Source organism: Seriola aureovittata, chromosome 3 (assembly GCF_021018895.1).
Source record: "Seriola aureovittata isolate HTS-2021-v1 ecotype China chromosome 3, ASM2101889v1, whole genome shotgun sequence".
Classification (NCBI taxonomy): domain Eukaryota; kingdom Metazoa; phylum Chordata; class Actinopteri; order Carangiformes; family Carangidae; genus Seriola; species Seriola aureovittata.
Genome location: NC_079366.1, coordinates 5,369,980 through 5,390,841, shown reverse-complemented (window position 1 = coordinate 5,390,841; position 20,862 = coordinate 5,369,980). Strand labels below are relative to the sequence as shown.

Here is a 20,862-nt window from a genome sequence, read left to right as displayed (position 1 = left end):
GTCCCGACTTTTTGCCGTGTGGCTTCACCCCAATTAAGGAAGCAGTGCCCTGATCCCGCAGCTTGCACGGAGGCTCTTCTCTCCTCTCCCCAAACTAACAAAGCACAGTGCCCTGCATAAATCCCTGACCCAGCCAGACACAGTCCTATTATCCACCACGCCTCTCAGGACAGGCGGGTGAAGCAAGGCCCACTGGGCTCAGCAGACCCAGCATGTTCACTCTGCCTCTGTCTTTCTGATTGCCTAACAGTCTATTTTTACTTGGTGCTTTCTCAAACCTTCTCTGACTTTCTAACCTTCTGTTCTTTCTTCTGCCGAAAGTTTTTTTTTTTTTTTACTGCCTTCATTTTTTCCCGACTTTTTCTTGTTCTCTGAATGTTTTTCTCTCTGGTGCACTAGACTCATTACATTATCACGTCATTTAGCACAGCCAGCTGGTGTTCAGGCAACACAGCAGTGAGGAAAGGGCACCTAGTCTCAGTGCTGTTTATCTCTGCAGTGTTTACCTTCCCACACAACTTCTCTTGATCTTAACTAAAAAAAAAAAAACTTTCTCTTTTTCACTTTACCCACCCATATCCCCATTGTCAGGAATGCTATCTAAATCTAATTATAAGGACTTGCTGCGCTTTAAATGTCACACCGTGTATTTGTACACACTTTATGGACTTAAGCATTGCATACATGCAAATGTGTATTAGTTGCAGCTAAGTGCCATGTGTTTTGGTTTAGAATCTCTTAATGGCTTTCATCATCTGACTGGCTCACTCCTCACATAATTCATCTTTCCTGCATCATCTCTTGTCCTTTGCTGCCTCCCAGTGCTGTACAGAGAAACCACACCCATGGTTATGGTTAGCTGTTGCTCTTTGTACACAGGAACATGTGATCTGTATTGTAAAGGGAGAAAAAAAAAAGAGAACTAAAGAACACATTTGTTTGCCCCATACAAGCCAGCCTTTCGATGGAGGCTTTTGAGGAGTTTGTATAATCCAGATTACAGCAGGTATATCAGAGCAGAGGTAAAGGGAATAGAGGGAGAGCCCTGTTTATGCATCCAGTCCCTCCTGCTGATATCAAACAAGGGCTAGAGGGGGGAGATTGTGTGCTCTCCAACTGTTTGTCCTTTCAAAAGACCTTGTGATCTCTCCTCCTTTCTTTTCCCTCCCCTCATCGGGTGTTTCTCTGTGTCTTTCCCGTCTAAGCAGAGGGATCGAGAAAATAAAATCTGTCGGGGTCCCCATTTGTGTGAGATAGCGAGGGAAGATGTGAGAAGATGGGAAACAAAGGAGAGAGAGAAAGATGGAGACAGGAGTTAGCTTGGGTGACTTCTGTGTTCTCCATGTCTCGTCTAGATTCAATTTATCCTCTCATAAATAGGGGTTTTGACAATAGTTATATTTAAGATGAGATAATAAAGCTGGTACTTTTTGACACCACTGCGTATGTGTTCTCCTTGGTGAAGGATTTATCTCATATCCCCAAATCATACACTCATACACAGTTTCACTTCTTTCATTCTAACCCTAACTGACTTTGCATCCCTCAGGTCTGTGGTTTGACCTGGAGATTTCCTACAGTGGCTCCTTCCTGATGACCCTGGAGACCAAGATGAACCTCATTCGCCTGGGCAAGGAGGGAGAAAACCTCCGCTTAGGGGAATTTGGCAAAGATGGGTAAGACAGTTAAGCTCCATCATACCACATACACATTTTAGAAAAGCCCTAAGATATTTCTTGGTTGGATTATTCGCTGTTTCCCCTTTACTTGACATTAAAAAGTATAGTTGTCTCTGTCATCTGTCTGCCACAATCTGTCTGGCACCTCACCTGTCTCACTCTGCGTTTTATATCTTTTCTGCCTTTTATATCTGCTTCTTTCTTTTCAATGTTGTTCCTTCTCTGCCCTCTGGATTCTACCTTTATGCGGCTGTTAAAATCGGATATATTTCTGCTCCTGGTGAGTGCTGCTTGATTTTCAACAATCGTCTCTTCTGTTCAACTCTCATTTTCTTAGTTTTGTATGTTGACAGTTTTTGGGTCTCATTTCATAATAATACCACCCTTGCTTAATCTAATTAACTATTGATTTCTTAGTGTGTTCGGTGTCTTTTTCAATGTTTTCATCCTCTTTTAATCTCCAAAATCCATTCTCAGCAATGAAGAGGAACACAATATGTTAATATACTGTATGTCCGGGGAAATACAGTAGAGATGCACCAGTCAAACTTTTTCTCTCCTGATGCTGATTCTGATACCTCAAATCAGAGTATGTGCAGATACTCAGTACCAATGCAATACTGAATTAAACATACTTGTACCTCACTGGAATTAATTGGAATCATTTTTATGTAACATGAGGAAATGGATTATTGTGGCATTAAAACTCAACCATTAGTCGACTGTGACAGAATGAGTCTACTGATAATGTATGACACTTACCAAGAAACTGTATAGATGGTTGATACTGCTCCACTTAACGTGGTTAATATTGGTGTCAGTACTTATGTGGCGCATTGATTCGGTGCATTCCTTACATACAGTGTGTGTGTACAGCATCTACCTCTCAGGCCTAGACTGGTTGCCAGAAAATGAGAAGTGGGTGCATTTTTGCCAGTCCTCATAACGAAACAAGTTTAGATCCAGTTTCATATCACATAACATCTGAAAGTTCAAAACACTGAGACAAACATATGGCACTAGTAGAAGCATTTTTTCAGGTTAACTGACAGAATTCTTTTTCACAACATTGACATTTCCAACTGTTTACCAGCTGTGCATGTGAGCACCATTTGTGTCTACAACTCATTTGTGTCTGGTTCTGTTGGTACAGTAGAATCCAGCTACTAAGAGCAATGAAACACAGAATGCACATGGCATGTCTTAGTGCATGGTTGTAGACGTGTGTGTGTGTCTGTGTGTGTGTGTGTGTGTGTGTGTGTGTGTGCGGGTGCGTGCCTGCGTGCGCTCACTCACCATAACCCATTTGTGTTTGTTCATGTGTTTCCAGATACAGGCCACGGACTTACTGCCTGGCTGATAGTGATGAAGAGTCATCCAGTGCAGGCTCATCAGACGAGGAAGACTCCTCAGACGTCTCGAATGACTCTGCTGGAGCAGAAGGGTTAGAATATGTTTATATACATTCCTTGTTTCACTGCTTACCTAATCCATAATCACAACATTTTTTTACTAGGTTTAAACATAGATTTTGATAAACTTATTTTAATGTGAAAGAAATTGCAATAATCTTTTAAGAAAAAGTAGAGACAAAAGGAGTCAATCATTAAACCAGACAAAAAATGTATCGCTGATACTATATATATATATATATACACACACACATACATATAATATGTTTTGTATGTGACTAACCCTCCTTTTACTAAACACAGTTTTGTTGGAGGCCACAAGCCGAGCAAGATCATGCGCTTCGTGGATAAGATTACCAAGTCCAAATATTTCCAAAAGGCCACGGAGACAGAGTTCATCAAAAAGAAGATGGAGGAAGTGTCCAATACACCGCTCCTGCTCACTGTAGAGTTGCAGGAACTCCAAGGAACCTTGGCTGTCAACATACCCCCTCCACCCACTGACAGGATATGGTGCGTGAAGAAAGTGTTGTTGTTTATCTCCTATGTAATGTGTGGAATGCTGTGCATAGTGCGTTTCCATGTTTGTCAGAGTGACAAATAATCACATTTTCCTTAGACATGAAACTTTCCCACAGACTGGAAAACACAGGCGAGTCTGTTCATAACAAAGGTCTTCAGATGACCCTTAATTAGCCAATTTCCTCTCTCATGTCAGCAGTGACTTAGTTAAAAAACATACTGATGGATAATTCATGTGAAACATACACACTAAGACACACGCTCCACTCAGACCACCTGAAACTCACTTTACCTTGAAACTGCATGTTTTATTGAGTAAAGTTGACTGAGCACTTGATATGTCTTTGTTCAGTACATCACTGCCCTCTGCTGGTGCATAACTATAATCTGTGCTGCCACCATTGTTCATTTGTCAGCTGTTAAATGAGTAACACGGTTGATTATCTTCTGTTGCAGGTATGGCTTTAGGACACCACCTCGCCTCGAACTGAAGGCACGACCCAAACTGGGAGAAAGAGAAGTCACTCTGGCTCATGTCACAGACTGGATAGAGAAAAAACTGGACCAGGAATTCCAGGTACGGATAGACACATTTCACTTTTCATGTTCATGAAATCTTAAGAACTTTAGGCTACATCCACACTAATGCTTTTTAGTTTTACCACGCATTATTTTTGCTGTGTTCATGCCATGACCCCTAAAACTGAATGGAAACAATGACGTAAACACCTACGTTCACTCCCTGATTGGAACTGATCACCCTCGACTACCAGTGGTGAATGCAATGTGGATAATAAAGTACAAGTGTTACCGACCTTGTTGTCCTTGCTAGCAACTGCTGAACAGTTAAATTCTGCAATTTATTAAGTTACAACTGCCTTTGCTGTTCCTCATTTGTAGTATTTTCTACAACTTACCAACTGCAAATTAGACAATCTGCTTCCTGTTTACGCTGGCAGACACATGCCCAGTGTACGACAATGGTCATGTGATATGTGTTTTCAGCTGTGAGCTAAAACGCTCGTCTGGACGGTCAACGTTTTAGTTTTAAAACTAAAACATATCAGTGTGGACATAGTCTTAGAGGGATATCAGCAGGTCAGTTACATTCAAAGTCCAAATGCACAAATTTTACAAATAGTTACTTAGAACTGCATAGATTTGAACCATCACGTTTATGAAACTTGTTTAACCCCAGATTCATTGCTGTAGGATCTCTATTATTGGTGCTTACTACTTGTTTTAAAGGGAGTTAGCATTTGTCAGGAAAAGTAAATTCTTTTTCTCCTCTATTAGAAAATCTTTGTAATGCCAAACATGGACGATGTGTGGCTGACTATCATGCATTCTGCCACGGACCCGCGCACAGCCAGCGGATCGTTTGTCGTTCCTGCAGTGGACCCAGAACCTTCCCAGCCAGACAGGGAAAACTCCAGCCAGCCATGAAGAATGTTTACAGTGTTTCCTCGAGCTTATGAATTCTCAAAATGGGAACTGGAGCCAAAGTCGATAGGTTGTAAACACTACTGTAATACAAACACATTCCCGTAGTGAGTGGGTCTCTCACTTACCATAGAGGACAATTTTAAAGAAACAAACAGTGAAAACAAACTGTTGCTTGCTGCTCTGTTCAGTAGTATTTATGGTGCCAGAGGAAAAGGTGATTTCTCTTTGAAGGATTTATATAACAATATGGACCTATTGAATAGGGACTAATATGTGAACAGAGTCATGTTTGGCTCAGAATTGGGGGTGATTTAAGTAAACATATGGGGATATATATACATAAGTTTATAATGTCCTATGAACATTGATGTTGGAGCATTCACCAGATACCTTACAGCCTGCAGATGACAAGTCTCTGCTGAGGCTTGAGAGTGAGATAGAGCACGGTAGCCCCCCTTTTATAGTAGAAATACAGCAAGTGGTGATTCACAGTATGATAGTATGTTGAAATTAGAGGTTTTTCATAGTGAATGGTCAGCATGTGAAGGAGAGTTGTCGTTTCCACTGTTGAGAAATAAAAGTAAGCAGATTTAAAAAAAAAAAAAAAAAAAAAAAGTGTATTGGAAAAGCTCAGATACTTGATGTTATGTTGATTTACCATAAACAATAATCCTTTAAGTGGCTTTATGCGAGCGGTTTTTGATCAGGTGTTAACTAAAAGTATTTATTTGTGCTGTGACCACACCCTGAACACCCCGTTCATTTGCCAAACTCCTCTTTCTATGCCAATGATGCGGTTATCTATGTCTATATGGAAGTAATGCTGAAGAGCAGATATGCGTTATGTAGAAGAAATGTCACACTATGTAAATTCCATACTAATGACAAATACAGAAACACAGTAAGTGCAATGATAGAAACACTACACAGGCTTTAGTATGATTTTGTATAGATATTATATTAAAGTGTATGTCTGATGAGAAGTACAAGGCCTCTAACACGTCTATTGAATGTATGTATGGATCGTTTTGGTTTCTTTTGTTGTTGTATGAAAAATGTTTTTACCCAGCCACGTTTTGACTGGGGTATGCAAGTTATTGCACAAAAACAAGTGAAATTCCTCTTTCTGTTTTCTTTTGACAAACACTATCTCAAATTGCATATGTTTTTCCAGATGTTTCATTCAATCGTTATGTTTATGGAGCACCAGGTGTTGTATTTTGCAGTTCATCATTTATACTTTAATGGTGTAGATGACAATTTGTGACGATATGTGACTGTGCTTTAAAAAGACTCTACTCGCCATACTGTATGAAGAAAGACACACAATGTAGGAAAAAGTTAAGGTACGTACTATGTAGTAGAGCATCTATTGCCAAGAATGTATAGTCTCATTAACAAGTTCCCTTTCTGAGAAAACCTTTTTTAACCATCTTTCTAATCTTAACCAAAGTCCCTCAACTAGGCCTATAGTGCCAGATCTCTCTCTGCTCAAAGGTACACATCCTGTATTGATATAGCATTGTGAGGTAATATTTACATATATGCTACAATCTCTGCATTAACATGTTTACAGGAATTCTTACTTAGTTTTCATTTTTGCTCTTAGCACTATAACATGAATTATTATTATTATTATTATTATTATTATTATTATTTTCGGTATGATCCTCTTTCCTGTTATGCCTTGGTTACTTTATGTTAAGTATGTGTTTTGAATGACTACATGAAGTGGGCTATGGTGGTATTTTTTTTGTCTATGTCTTTGGAATAAACAGAATGAAATAAGATTTTTGAGGATATATGATTATCTTATGATTTGTATCTGTGAATTATTAATGACTTTTTAGAATTAATTAAGGCCAAATTCAGTGAGTGTATCTGCCTTATTTATAGAGCAAAATAAATCCTGTCAGTGAAAGTCTTTTTGATTTCAAATTTTGTATCCTGAATTGTTGAAACAAATCTTGCTTGCTATGTATTTATTTCTCTAGATCTAAATAAAGCTGTTTGTAGTAAAGCCTGTAGGCAAATGCCATGTGTTAAGAATCTTATCACACTATCACACTAAGTATGCGCCAGTGAAAGTCTTAAATTCAAAGCTTTTACTATTTTTTTTTTTTTTAACTACTATTAAAAATAATTTAAGCACTAGCAATGATATGAACTTAAATATAAAAAAATAAAAGTATTTATTAGAAGAAGAATGGCTTATTATGACTATTAATACGTTAATATAGTGTTAACAATGTAGAACAATGCTTTTGACTTTTTTATGTAAAATCTTAATTTATTCACTAACTGTAAAATAAGTGTGGTTTAATTAAATAATTAGATTCAACTGGGAAGGTTAAGATGTGACCTAGAATTAGGCACTAAAGTAAATTGATGTGGCTTTGATGAGCGTAAGGATGAGAGCCATGTCAATGACGACTGGTAATAATTTATATTACATATATACACATGCACACACACATCCATCCATGGGGACGGTGAGAACTGCGCCCTCTCCTCCGACGGAAGTTTACGGTTGCCTAGCAACGTTCGTGTGTATCCGTGCCAGTGCTGGGGTGGTAAGTAACGGATAGCTTTAAGTGGTGTTAGAATTAAAGGAAATTGTTACTGAAAAGTTATTCAGAAATACGCTGTATTTATTTTATTTATTCTATAGCTAAGGATAGCTGTCCACTATTGTAACTATGAGTTAACGTTTTCCTCAAATTTGTGCATATGCTCCTTGACCGCTATACGCTCAGGCTACTAACCTTGGCTAACAAGTTACCACTAAGCTAGCATTGGGAAATGACGTTAATGCTGGCGTCGATGGGTTTGTGTTTTCTCTGTGGAACATAAAACAAAAATAACACAAGCAAAGTACGTCTATTTATTAATTATGCATAAACGTTTAAACAAGAGAATATTCTGTATTAAGATGCAAATATGCTAACGTAACTATCTTCAGACCACTTGTTTGTCATCACAGGTCCAATGCAGAGCGCTGAAGGTGAGAGAGGTGAAGGAGGAGAAGGAGGCTGGGTGGATGGAAGGCCCAACCAAGATGAGGAATTCAACAAGCTACAGGAAGGACTTGATAAAACAGCTGAGGACGAGGGAGCGACTACCCCACCTGTGGTATGCCATTTGAGGAAGAGTCAACCACCTTTTTTTTGCTTTTTTGTTTAATTTCATCTGTTTTTATTCATTAATCAGCTTCTTATGAATGCATATTATTATATATATTTGTTTCTTCTTTTATCCTGATGCTGTGATGTCACACTCGTGGTCTTTACTGTTATATTCACAAAATATAATTTAACAAGGAGCTCAAGCCTATTATACTATTGCGTATGGTGTTACTCCTATGGGACAACAATTGCCAGCTACTGTAAAAGTCTAAAATGTGTGTCCAACAGTATACAATGTCTAAATCATAATCAGTATCAAGGACCTGTATACATGTTTTCTGTCTGTATCCCAATGTTGCTTACAGGATCAGACAGAACCAGAGCCTGCTGACTCAGCCCGTCAGCCTCACCCTGGCCTTAGAGATGCAGATGAAGACTCCCTTGTGGCCACAAATTCAGGTAAGACAGTCACACACTAACCATGGTGGAAATTTACAATTCAGTACAAAGCAGCAGAGTATGACACAGAATTTGAATTGGCAAATGTAACAGAAATCTGTGCAAATTACAATACATAAAACAGTTTAATTTAGGTTGGTTTGCTTAAACTTAAACTTTATTGCCCAAGAGCAAGATACTGTGTCTAAGATTACAGCACCATTGTTAACTTAAACTTTATACTTGCATTGAACGAAGAAAATAACTTGACAGCAAGTGTAGGTCAGTATATAGAGAACATTTTTCACATCTTAATTTGTCAATAAGCTAAAGAATGACTTTCATTTTTTATGTTTTAGTGCAACACAATGTTGCTCAGTTGCCGGTGATTCCTCACTTCTCATACCTTCACACATCAGAAGACATGGAGGATCAGGAGCCACTGCCAGAGGATGAGGAAGAGGAGGAGTTCATTGTTCTTGATCCTGAACATGTCTGTAGCTTCTCATTCAATATTTATGCATTCAGTATTTATTAAATGAATAGATTTTGTGTTACTGCTCCTCAAAGAGAAAAATGTTTATCAATGTGTCATCTGTGTGCCCAGTATATTTGTGTATTAAGTGTATTGGTAACACTTAAAAGTTAGCTTGGGCTTTGCAATAGATATACAGTGTTTTCAACTATCAGCACAGTTCTCCAGAAGCTATGTTGATGCTGAACATGAGATAAAGTTGCCTTCATTCATAGCCATCTGTAGCAGTTAGTTTGTAAACATTATACTAGATATCTTTCATTGACACTGTCATGTCATTGATGTTACATTTGCTCTGTTTGCAGCCCCTGGTCAGAAGGCAACAAACTGCTCTGAACAGCCAGCTCAGCAAGCAGCTGGAGAGGATCAACCTGGGACTGAAGGAAAAGGTTGTCTACTTTTCTGCCAACAACAAATATTTTCCCCATCTTGGCTCTACTAGTTCTGACACACACAGATATACAGATGTGTGCAGAAACAACATATAGTACACATGCACATACAGGTAAAATTTCCCTGATCTGACATCAGTGATGTCCACAAGATGGTGCTGTTGACCTGTATAGAAATTTGATTAGCATTTTTTTTAAATTGGATTATTTTCCTTTGTGCAATGTGGACATTTTAAGACACAGAATAAAAATGATAACAACAATAAGATGATTAAATCACAAATGTATCTTTGACAAAGAATGTGATGTGTGCGGGACAAATGACAACCAGAGTGAAACAGACGCTACTTGAGACTAGATAACTTGTTCTCTGATTTCTGTCTGTGCTCTCTCTCTCCCACTGTTACAGCTGGCAGTAGAGAAGGCAGATGCCAGCCACTTGCAGGATATAGGTTTTGAGATGTTTACAATTCAGGAGCAGCTGGCCAGGCTCTATACCAGGCTGGAGGACCGTCAACACACCAAGGTACAGGCTGAAGCCAAACATCGGCAAGCACAGGATCAACTGGAGGCAACAAAGAACCACTATTCCAGTACTACCAGCCAGTGCAGCAAAGCCAAAACCAATGGTGAGGGTGCTTTGCCATTTGGTGGTCTTGTCATGGTGCTGATTAGGATTATATTTTTGATTCTCACTGTGTTGCACCATTTGTTTTAAACCCATATGAACAAGCCTAAGGTTAATGATTAAATCCATTATGATTCTTATGTTTGGAAATACAAGCAAAACATAACATAGTAAAGTTATAATTTCTGTAAATTGTGAACTATTGTGAATTAAATTGTAGTTATTATCTTGTTTAAAAATCAGAAACCACAATCTGGAGCCTCTCACACAGATAAATTAGTCAACAACATGCTTTTGTCTGTCCAGGCATGTCCAAGCCCAGGCAAAGAAGTACAGATACAACCACGAGAGAATAAAATATTAGGCTTATCAGAGGTTGGAGCAAATTTGATCTAAATGTGGAGTTGGATTCTACTGTAACTAACCTTGTTCTTCTTATGGTAATAACTCAACTCACTCCTCTGAAGTGATACAGCTTCAGATGTTGAATGTCTTTGTTGAAGCCATGTGGATTGAAACACATGGGTTACGTGATTTGATTTTATATCAGTTAAAACTGCAATATATAGCATAATTAAATCCCTTAATTAAATTCAATTTAGACTGATTTGAAACTTCATCCATATCATTGCACAGTAGGCTTTGTATTTAAAGCATCCCATGGTTAGGTCCATTGGACATACAGTACCTTTTCAGCAACAGTAAGACAGAATTAGTGTTAGTCCATGTTTCCAAAATACAAATTAGAGGCATTGTGTTAATGTTTACTCCTCTGTATCTTCTCCATAGTGTCCCAGCTACAGGCGGAGATTGACAACCTGATGCTGCACCTCGTCTTCACACAAGGAGTCAGTGAAGATCTGCGTTCTAATGTCAAAGCCATGAAGAATGCTAGACGCAAAGCGGGAGCTGAGAAGGACCAGGCCGAAGAGCAGAAATTAAAGCAGGTGGACAAGATGAATTCAGACACATTAAAATTTCAGCTCTTCAAAGTTTTGACTGTATTTGGCATTGATTCATTTACTGACTGAAAAAACTCTTGTGTCATCAGGATTTGTATGTGGAGCGTCTAACAAAGGACATGGAGAAGTTGATGCAGCAGATGGCCATGTATGAGGCCCAGACTAGTGCTCAAGCAGAGGAGACACAGACAGCTAAAGAGGCCCACTCTGAGGTAACTACAGTACGACATTAGACAGTATAATATGAAAATGCTTTTAATAATCGAACAAGTACTGTTAACTAGTGCAACTGTTGACAGGAAGTTTTACAGATTGAAGCTTCATTAATATATTTGTCAGCCATTTGGGAGCAGCGGTACTGGCTGTAAAGAACACAATGAATAATTAAGTTGTTACAGTGTTAGAAAACACTATTAAACTATGTATGCATCCAGTGGATAAAAAGGAGCAATGACATTAATTTGGAGTTGTGTTTCTGGCCATATATTGAATGTAAGTCCAGTATTTATCCTTCTTTTGGTCTCCTCCAACTTCTGAGATAAATATCTGGCTCCTTAGCAGCTCAGTGCTGCACATGTTCATTGGCTGTTTGCTAACTATTAGCACATTAGCGTCATGTTTATGTTTTTGCTTACAAATGGGCCAGAAAACCAAAATGGCGTAGATGCTAAAATCCTCTGTAAAGTTGCAGCATCAGGTCATTTTATCTGTCTTTTACATTACACATCATGTAATCAGTTGTTAATATAAAGATATAAGTCACTGTACTTTCAAACTTTAAAATATGAATTAAGTTACTTATTAATGCAATCAACAATTGAAAATTGATCATTGGTATAAAAAGTATTTCTTGCACTAACTAATAACAGACAGTATGTGATTATTGTGACAGAACAGTATTGGCTTGATTTGATGCAGTTTCATCATCAGTCTCACATGGCAAAATTTTAACATACAAAAAGGCAGGGTATGTCATTGACCCCATTCACTGATACCCTTCAGAACAACATATTTCTTTATTTGTTGAACCTTTTAACATACGATACACAGTATATTCTCATATTCTAAGGTTTGGTGAAATATCTATGCAACATTGGTCCAGCTACATGTCCAGTCATGTTTGTGTCTGTGTGCAGGCTGAGATGGAAATGGAGTCTCTGGTGATGGCACGTAAACAGCTGCTACAGCAGTGGAACAGCAGCCTGGTGGGCATGAGGAGACGAGATGAGGCCTTCAATGCGATGCAGGAGGCTGTGCGGTGAGAATTGGGGCAAGGGAGGGCTGAATATTAAAATGCTACTGATCCACTTTAAATGAGCAAATGCATTTCAAATGTACATGGGACTAACAATGTCCCTGCCGGAGACATGCAGGTTCCCATTCTTTTCAACATATGCAGATATATGTAGAAAATACAACTACATATTTGTAGGACACACAATAATATTAATGACCTGAGATTTAAATGGAAAGGTCACAAATGTCAAAACGAAAGCATGCATTCACGCATTCCTTCCTACTGCACATGTTCCCTCAGTGCGGTCGAGCACCAGGCTATCTTACTGGAAAGAGAGATAGAAGGCTACAAGAAATCCACCACTGAGGAGCAGGAGCAAAATGAGACACTGACTTTGCAGCTGAATTGGTCCCAGATGGATGTAGCCACCTCTAAAAAGCTGATCAGTCAAAAGCTGTCCCAGCAAGAGGCTCTGCAGGCCCACTACAGCACCAACCTCCGCACTCTGAGGGAGACAGAGAGCACCCTTGCCAGGCTCACAAAGGTAACAGAGGGCAAAGGCTTCTGTGTTTGTCCAGAGAGTGTTTGTCACACTGTCCTCCTACCCCCTCTATGTCTCTGTAACTATTTCACACACTGATTGTGCTTTCTGTTTTTACTCATTTCCTTTCCGACATCATTCTAGGAAACCAGTGCCCACCAGGTTGAAGTCAACGATCAGAGGAGGCAGTTGGAGAAAGAAAGTGCTGTGCGTCTGGAGTTGGAGGAAAAGATCATGACCCACATGCAGCAGAAGCTAACACACAACAAGGCTGCTAAGTACTCCCAATGGCTCACCAGCAAGATAGCCACACTCAAGAAAGAAAAGGTGAAGATGCGATTTAGAAGAACAGAAAAAGTCAGAAGTTCTGACAGCAGAGTCCTTCCATATACTCATAAGTAATCATGTGGTCAATATCATCATTATATTATTTAATACATGGTATTTTCAGACCTTCCGTTTCTAACTGGGGTGTTTTAGTTAAAAGGGGTATTTGAGCGATTTAGTATTACACTTTTGTTAAGAAACTCACAAGAGACAATAACAAAACAGAAAAAGAATAGTCAGAAGTGAAGCAGTAGAACTAAGATTACAAAAACAACACATGCACGATATGCGGAGGATAAAGATACATGAAGGTATGTCTTACTCATTGTCTCTTTCTCCCCTTTAGATATCTCAGTTGTGGCAGTTGGAGAATGAGGTGGTGACGGTAGGACTGGAGAGTGGCGAGGTCAGCCAACATCTGGACAGCCTGGCCCTCACTCAGGATGCCCTCGATGAGGAGATTGCAAATTACAACAAGTTACTCACATCCAACCAGGCTAAGATTTCTTCCTTCATTACAATCATCGGGCAGAAGCAGGCCATCATCACAAACTACAATAGAAAGATCTGTCATATCGCAGCCAGCACTGGGGTGAGAGATTCTGCGGAAGAGATGACCCTTGGTTGTCTGTTGTTTATGTGGATGAATTAATGAAAAGCTTTTTGAATTTTTTATATAATAGCTAAATAAGTGCATTGTGTATTAGAAACAATCTTTACAATCAGATATATTAGATTAGATTAGATTAGATTAGATTAGATTAGATTAACTTTATTAATCCCACAACTGGGAAATTCATATATAGTAAAAATGACATCCTGTCTGTGTGATTTGTGTGCCTCCTTTCCCAGAATGAAGACCTGAGTCCTCTGCAGATCAAGGTAGAGGGATTGATGGCTCAGATTGAAGAGCTTGCAGCAAATATCAAGAGTGACCAGCAGCTCTGGATGAAACAGCAGGGGATTCTAGTAGGACTGAGCCAGGAGATAGAGGCCAACAGGAAGAACATGCTCAAACTGCAGACAGAGTACACTGGCATGCAGCAAAAGAAAATACGCTTGGAGAGTATGTAATGTTGTTATTAAGAAGCACACACATGCACAAATAGGTAAACAGGGCACTCAATTAATGTCAGTTGTCATTCAGTTATAAACAGGATACTAGTGATCTTGTAACCACTTAAGAACTATAAGAAGTATTTAGTAACTTCAGCATCTGATAAAAACAGTAAAACCAAATATTAAAACCATTCACATGTACTACAGTCAATCTGTCTTCTTCCATCTGCACTCATACTCAAATGCCTTTGACACCAACTCCAACCCCACCAGGTCAGATTGAAGCAGAGAACCAAGAGCAGACAGAGATGGAGAAGAACGTGAAGATGTTGAGGGGAGACTTGCTGAAGCTCAACACCTTGCTCAGCAAGAACGGACAGCTCAGCCAGGCGCTGGAGCAGGAGAATGCACTGATAGAGACAGATTTCCTTCACAGACTGAAGGTACAGTATAATTGTTAAATTCATCTTTACCTTTCTGATATTCTGCAGTTCTGATAGTAAATGATTACAAAATGTGTTTAGGAGGCAGAGTGGGAGTCAGTTGAGATGCAGATGAAACACGAGAAGACCCAGGAGGAAAAAGAGAGACTCCTCAACAGCCTGGTGGAAGCTGAGTCAGTCACATAATCATTTTTTGCTTGTTCAGTATGAGTTAATATTTGTGTGTCTCTATTCCAATCAACAAGATTAATTATTCAATTATGAGATATTAAGAGATATTATAAATGATTGTTGGCTTTATGCAAAAAAAAAAAAAATTCAAAAATATCAAGACATTTTGCTAATAAGTAGTACATACTCACTGGATTGAAATCAGTAATTGACAGCTCATGTCAGCATCCTTTGTTGGGTGCATGTGTTTGCGTGTGTTCTGCAGGCGGCAGATCATGCTGTGGGAGAAGAAAACCCAGCTTATAAAAGAGACGCGTTCAGCTGTGGATTCTGAGGTGGGCCAGGGAGACATCCAGATTATGAAGGCTGAGATCCACCGTATGGAGGTAAACACAGTGCCCACAATAAGATCATACGGAGAGACACTAAACAGTAATACTGAGTTGTCTTCCAGCTTTTTGCCTTTGTATCTACATACATTTATGCACATTGAGGCAGTAATATTTTAAGAGCAGTTTGAGAAATGTGTCTTCAACATCCCTCTGAGCTTTTGTTCCTTGGTTCACCTGTCACCTCTCCTGTAATTTATAAGCTCTGTGATCTGTGATCTCTAATTCAACTATTGAAGCACACTTTGAATAAAAATACATTGCAAATATTTATTTTATTTAATTAATTTATTTAGAAGTACAATAAATCCTGACACCACCGGAGCAAATGGCTGGTACTCACCAGGAGGTGCCTAACACTGAGGACCATTTAAATATCAGCATCAACCAGTCAACAGAGGCAGTATTACAACTAAAATAAAGGCTCTAGGCTCAAGGTCAGATGTTGGGTTGCACACTACATCCCTCATACCTCCTCTGTAAAAAACCCTCATGCTCTCTTAGTCTCTCAATATTTTTATCCTTAATTCATTTTAACTCATTTGTGTCAACAGCAATAGTAACAGAGCACACAGAGATTAAGTAGCGAGGTTACGGATTGATTACCCCAGGAACTGATGACCTAAATTAGATAAAAAATCTCCTCTTGCTAGGGTCAACTAGAGAGTGTAGAGGAAAGATGCAGCAGACCCAGACTGCATCAAGGTCAATGTTAATAACTCAACAAAAAAATCGGTGTAATAGTTATTCAATTTTAAGCTGCAGTGCATATTTTGAATCATGTAATGCTGACTGCAAAATCAAAACTTACATGTAACATATTTCAATATGCTGCTTCTTTGGAGATCTGTCAATGTTCATTTTTTTCAAAAACAGTTATTTTAAACTTCCTCATTACCAGAAGGTCTTTAAGGTAATATGGTAAATTCAGTAGATGAGATCGATAAGTAGTTATTATTGATCTCACCTACTGAATTATTTTATGTTTTGTGCACTTGTGTTGATATTTGTGTACTCTCACTCAATATGTGTGTGTGTCTATGCAGGTGCGACTCAACCAGCTGATGAAGCAGCAGGAACTGCTGCTGCGGGAGAGTGAAGCAACAGTGGCGAGGAGGGAGACCATCGTTCTCCGCAAGGAGGCCATGGTCAACAGCTCCCACAAACAAACTACGAAGGGCGAGTTGAGCCGCTTCATACAGGGCCTGCAGCGCAAGATTCAGGACACACATAAGGTACACACAGAGAAATAGGAGTTTTTGTACGATACTGAAATGGTCCTTAGGGTGATAATTCTGGAAGGCATGTGTGAAGGAACAAAATCATTGCTCACAGCATAATTGTACTTTTAACAAGATTAAGGTACGGGCAGATGATGCTGCAAAGTAGTGATTGCAAAATTATTTTTATATTAAACCAAATTAAAATTTGTCTTGGTTGTCCTTGTGATTAGGGAATTTTTTAAGGACAAATCAGTTCCATCAGAACAATCCATTGAAATGCACTGTAAATGGATTAATTTACATCTAAACTGTTGATTTTGTTAAAAGATGTAAACTAATTGTCAGTTTTTTAAAATAGATTTTAGTCAATAACTGTAAACGACTTTGTCTCTGAATTTAGGGGCATGTTTCTGCCTCACAAGGTACCAATTCTGGGGGCGCCTTGGTGGCTCAGCTGGTAGAGCATGTACCACGTGTTTAGTCCTAACTGCAGTGGTCATGGGTTTGAGTCCGATCTGTGGCCCTTTGCTGCATGTCATCCCCTCTCTCTCTTTCCCTGTCTTTCTCTTTCACTACACCATTCAAAATAAAGGCAAAAATGTAAAAAGAAAACTTTAAAAAAACTCTACCTTTCAAGATATATTCTTGTACCAGGATATAAAAGGTAAATTTTTGTCACTAGAGGTACAGAAATGTTCTTTTAGAGGTACAGACAAGAAGGTATAAAAATATACCGATGTTCAAAGGTACAGTGCTGTACCCTGCTAGGCTGAAGCTGGAGTGACAAAGCCTTTGTACCTTTTTAGGTGTGTGAGGAGACGTGGATTTTCCATATCTGCATATGTACCTGAATCACAGTTATCTTATATGCAGTATTCATGTCTTTAGCATGTGACAGAGTGTGAACAGGTGATCAGGGAGCTACAGGAGAGCCAGGTGAGTCTGAGTGACAGACTTGCACAGCAAAAGCAGCAGCTGATAGAACTGTGCGGCACCAGCTACGCCCTTGACCCTGACTTCATAAGTCTCCAGGATACCAAAGACAGGGTAAGGAGCACATAATGTTCTGTGTTAAAACACATAAATACATGCTATCATGGGAATATACTGTAATGCTTAAAAATCTTGTTCTGCCGGTTTGAATTTGTGTTGGATACTGGTTTGTGCCTACTTTGTGTGTGACTGACTCTTCACTATCTTGAAATCTAATGCACAACCATCTTCATTGTTTAAGTAGCTGGTATGTGTCAATCAAGTCTCCATTCAGAACTGAAATATGCACCCTCAGTCTTCTGCCAGTAACTGTTGAATAACGCTAATGATCTAATGAGGGTGTGGTGACAGTGTTTATTAAAGCATTTTCTGGCTCATGTAGATGTGTGCTTTTCATTTACTGCCTTGAGTGTCACAGTTTCCACTCATGGGAACCACACCCATTAACCAAGAACACGTGATATAGCTACTCAGTGTTTTCAACCTTCTGTGATCAGTTGTACATTTTCTAACAAGTGAAAGCATAAAACATTTACACACCCATTCTTTATTTATCCCTCCCTCTAGAACCTAGTGCACCTGGTGTCTCTACAGAGCCGAACCAAGAAGCTGCAGGGGGTGTGTGAGGGCAACTACCAAGCCTCATCCACCAGCGAGTCAGTAGGAGCCGCTCTGCAAAGCCAGATTGAGCGGGTTCACTCTACCAGCAACATCCTGCACCGTGTGTGTGAGGAGTTTCCCCAGCACCAGGGGGCGCTCCGCAGGTTGTCATTAGCATTGGCAGCACGCACACAGGCCCTGGATCAGCAGGCATCCTGAGAGTGAGGGAAGAATATAGGCATGACAGTGAGTGCAGGAGAAGAAATGCAGAAGATGGAAAGTGAGTACAAATGAGGTTAAGATAAGAGAGAAAGATTACATGTACTAGATAGACTTGTGAAGAACAAGAGGTGATTTATTTTGGTGTTTGTATTGTGTTATGCTTTGAATGAAAAAATGATTGTGAAACAATGAAACAAAATAAACACTTGTGAAACCAGAAGAAAAAACAGCTAAATCTGTAATAGTGTTTGGCTTTTTCAATCCAGCTGCCAGTTTGGAAAGTAACTGAGGTTTGTGGCTCAGTAGTACTGTACCATTTAAATGATGAAGGGGTAAACAAACATTAAGTGCTGGGAGCAACAACTGTTAATCCCTCAGTGACAAAAAAATATTCTAGTGGATAACCTAAACCATTTAGTATAAGCATAATGTTGAGCTCATACACCATTGATTTGTTGAGTTATTGGGAAAAAAAGGCCAGACAGCAGCACACTTGTACTCAGTTTCCTTATTTACTTCCTCATTTGATATTTTAAAACACCATTATCAGTGTTGGTATTTGAAGGCAGCACATGGAGGCTGAGTGATTGTAAAAAGTCCTGATTATTTCTGTTGACTGTGGATGAAACCGCACCTTTTTTTAATACAGTATTCTGTAGCATCAGCCATCATTCATATAAATTACGTATTTCCTTTTATTCAGGTAACTCTCAAATTGATTTTCATGTGCTGTAAACATTTAACAAAACTACAAAATTACTTATTTTGTAAAACCTTAGTTCTGCTTTGCCTATAAATATTCACTGTTGTCCAGAACTTATCTGACATAAATCACTCTGTACTGACTTACACTGACTTTGTACACAGAGTTTTTATACACACACACAAAAAAACATGCAGTTCACCTGTCATTATGGTCAAACAAAAGTACAGTTTGCTATAAAGAAAAAAACATTCAGTTTTGACTGTACTGTTTATATACATCAGTGTCCCACAATGCAATGCACAAAGGAAATGGAATCTGAAAAACATCCAGAGAAATTGTGGATGGTGTTGTGGCAGCTCCTGTAAGATCTTACAAAATAAAAAAGGATTAAACCTTTGGAATAACACTTTGCTTTCTCTCACACACATTCTACAGACTTTGCTGTGAGCACACAAAAAGTTAGTTACTGTAATGTTATCTGTGTGGTAGCACCTGCTATTTACCCTGGGCAGAGATGTATCTTCATAATCTGCTATTGAAGTACTCACACCTGTCCTTAAGTCTGTTCACAATAAGACCAGGATTGTGTGTGTTTCATAAAATGTCTGTAATTTCAAGCATTGAAATGAACATCATGTGCTGCCCAGAGCTAACCAAATTAGCTGCAGGCATTCCTTGTCAGCAGCAGATCTGTATGCGACGCCAAGTGATTTCAACACTTGCAAATTTGACTCCTCTGTGTGGGTGAACACTCATACATTGCTGTGGAACAGGCTCATCAGATTGTGTTATTCCAGTGAACACCATCTTGTACTGTATCTTAAAGACAGGACTTTCCACAGCACCTGGAGGTGCCCTGTAGATCACCAGAACTGGCAGCATGCATGCACATGCACGCAGGGAAAACAAGCAGCTAATATAACACTCGCAATTTCCTCTTACTTATCTGAACCTAAATCTAAACTCACACACTCCAAACACATATGTGGAGGAGATGACTTATACCTGACTTATAGTACTTGTTAGCAGGAGATATCTTTAGTGTAAAGTACAGTGACGCCGCAGCAAAAATAATGCATCAGGTTAACAGCACTTTCAGAATGGATCTCTCATAAATAGTTATTCTTATAGCCATTATTATACATGAATGGCATTTCCTTGTAGTTAGTTTCCTGTTGAGAAGTAAATGTATTACTTTCATTAGTCATTATTATTAATCAAGTCACTTTCATTATTTGAACATTGATTTGTTTGCCAGCATGCCAATCTTTATTCTTATGTAAACTGTTTAGCCACATAATTATGCCAAACCAGCTCCCATTCATCAGGTATAATTAGATAATACTATCATTAGACGGTTGTTTTCCACTTTTCCACTTGTTTTCCACTTTGTCAGACCTACAGTAACCATGGAGCAAGACTTGTTAAAGTTAGATACAAACTTACAAACTTTAGATAGATACTGCTGTACATCAGACATTCCTGAGTCAATTCACTGACTTTACTTGTATTACTGTTAAACTATACTTTTTAACATTATTTTATAATTGCTGCTTTTCCACAGTCTCACTTCAAGATTTTAACCTAATATGAACATACTCCACTTTATGCAGAAAATCTTTGTAACTTTATAAACTGCAAATACTGCTAGTGTGAAATTGTCTTTTATACTTACAAGGAATGTCTCTGCTTGTCTTAAAAACAAGTATCTGATTATAGGTTAGTGTTATCACTCTGTTATATTTCCACCCTCTCAGTCACTCTGAGGTCAAAATCAACCATTCTCTAGAGAGCTTTGGTGTTCATGAAACA

The 20,862-nt window shown here is 38.9% G+C and overlaps 2 protein-coding genes across 5 annotated transcripts in view; both read left to right on the top strand.

The window, feature by feature from the left end:
* The window catches only part of LOC130166270 (testis-expressed protein 2-like), a 32,579-nt gene extending 25,596 nt beyond the window's left edge, over window positions 1-6,983 (top strand). For 2 of the 3 annotated variants that reach the window (XM_056371759.1, XM_056371758.1), the window contains exons 9-13: window positions 1,550-1,676; window positions 3,010-3,123; window positions 3,395-3,604; window positions 4,070-4,190; window positions 4,910-6,983. In XM_056371759.1, the coding sequence (XP_056227734.1) occupies window positions 1,550-1,676; window positions 3,010-3,123; window positions 3,395-3,604; window positions 4,070-4,190; window positions 4,910-5,059 (722 nt within the window). In that variant the 3' untranslated portion in view covers window positions 5,060-6,983. The remainder of the gene's footprint in view (window positions 1-1,549; window positions 1,677-3,009; window positions 3,124-3,394; window positions 3,605-4,069; window positions 4,191-4,909) is intronic. The other variant, XM_056371760.1, reaches the window with a different exon arrangement.
* A 672-nt stretch (window positions 6,984-7,655) lies between these two features.
* On the top strand, window positions 7,656-18,573 carry ccdc40 (coiled-coil domain containing 40). Of its 2 annotated transcripts, none has more exons than XM_056368605.1 (19): window positions 7,656-7,933; window positions 8,043-8,191; window positions 8,550-8,643; window positions 8,982-9,115; window positions 9,463-9,546; window positions 9,959-10,178; window positions 10,967-11,124; window positions 11,229-11,351; window positions 12,276-12,397; window positions 12,677-12,920; window positions 13,062-13,244; window positions 13,591-13,836; window positions 14,097-14,310; window positions 14,577-14,746; window positions 14,828-14,919; window positions 15,183-15,303; window positions 16,353-16,541; window positions 17,418-17,576; window positions 18,090-18,573. In XM_056368605.1, the coding sequence occupies exons 2-19, from the start codon at window positions 8,048-8,050 to the stop codon at window positions 18,339-18,341; spliced, it is 2,949 nt and encodes a 982-aa protein (XP_056224580.1). In that variant the 5' UTR covers window positions 7,656-7,933; window positions 8,043-8,047; the 3' UTR covers window positions 18,342-18,573. The 2 variants fall into 2 exon arrangements, with proteins under 2 accessions (XP_056224580.1, XP_056224572.1); XM_056368597.1 differs by having other exon boundaries at window positions 8,022-8,191.
* The last annotated feature ends 2,289 nt before the right edge of the window (window positions 18,574-20,862 follow it).

What these genes read in the sequence shown, in the direction of transcription:
- ccdc40 (XM_056368605.1), top strand. Translation starts at nt 8,048, where the DNA reads ATGCAGAGCGCTGAAGGTGAGAGAGGTGAAGGAGGAGAAGGAGGCTGG. An exon ending in CCACACTCAAGAAAGAAAAG is followed by an intron (nt 13,245 to 13,590) that starts GTGAAGATGCGA and finishes TCTCCCCTTTAG; the next exon opens with ATATCTCAGTTGTGGCAGTT. An exon ending in CTGAGATCCACCGTATGGAG is followed by an intron (nt 15,304 to 16,352) that starts GTAAACACAGTG and finishes GTGTCTATGCAG; the next exon opens with GTGCGACTCAACCAGCTGAT.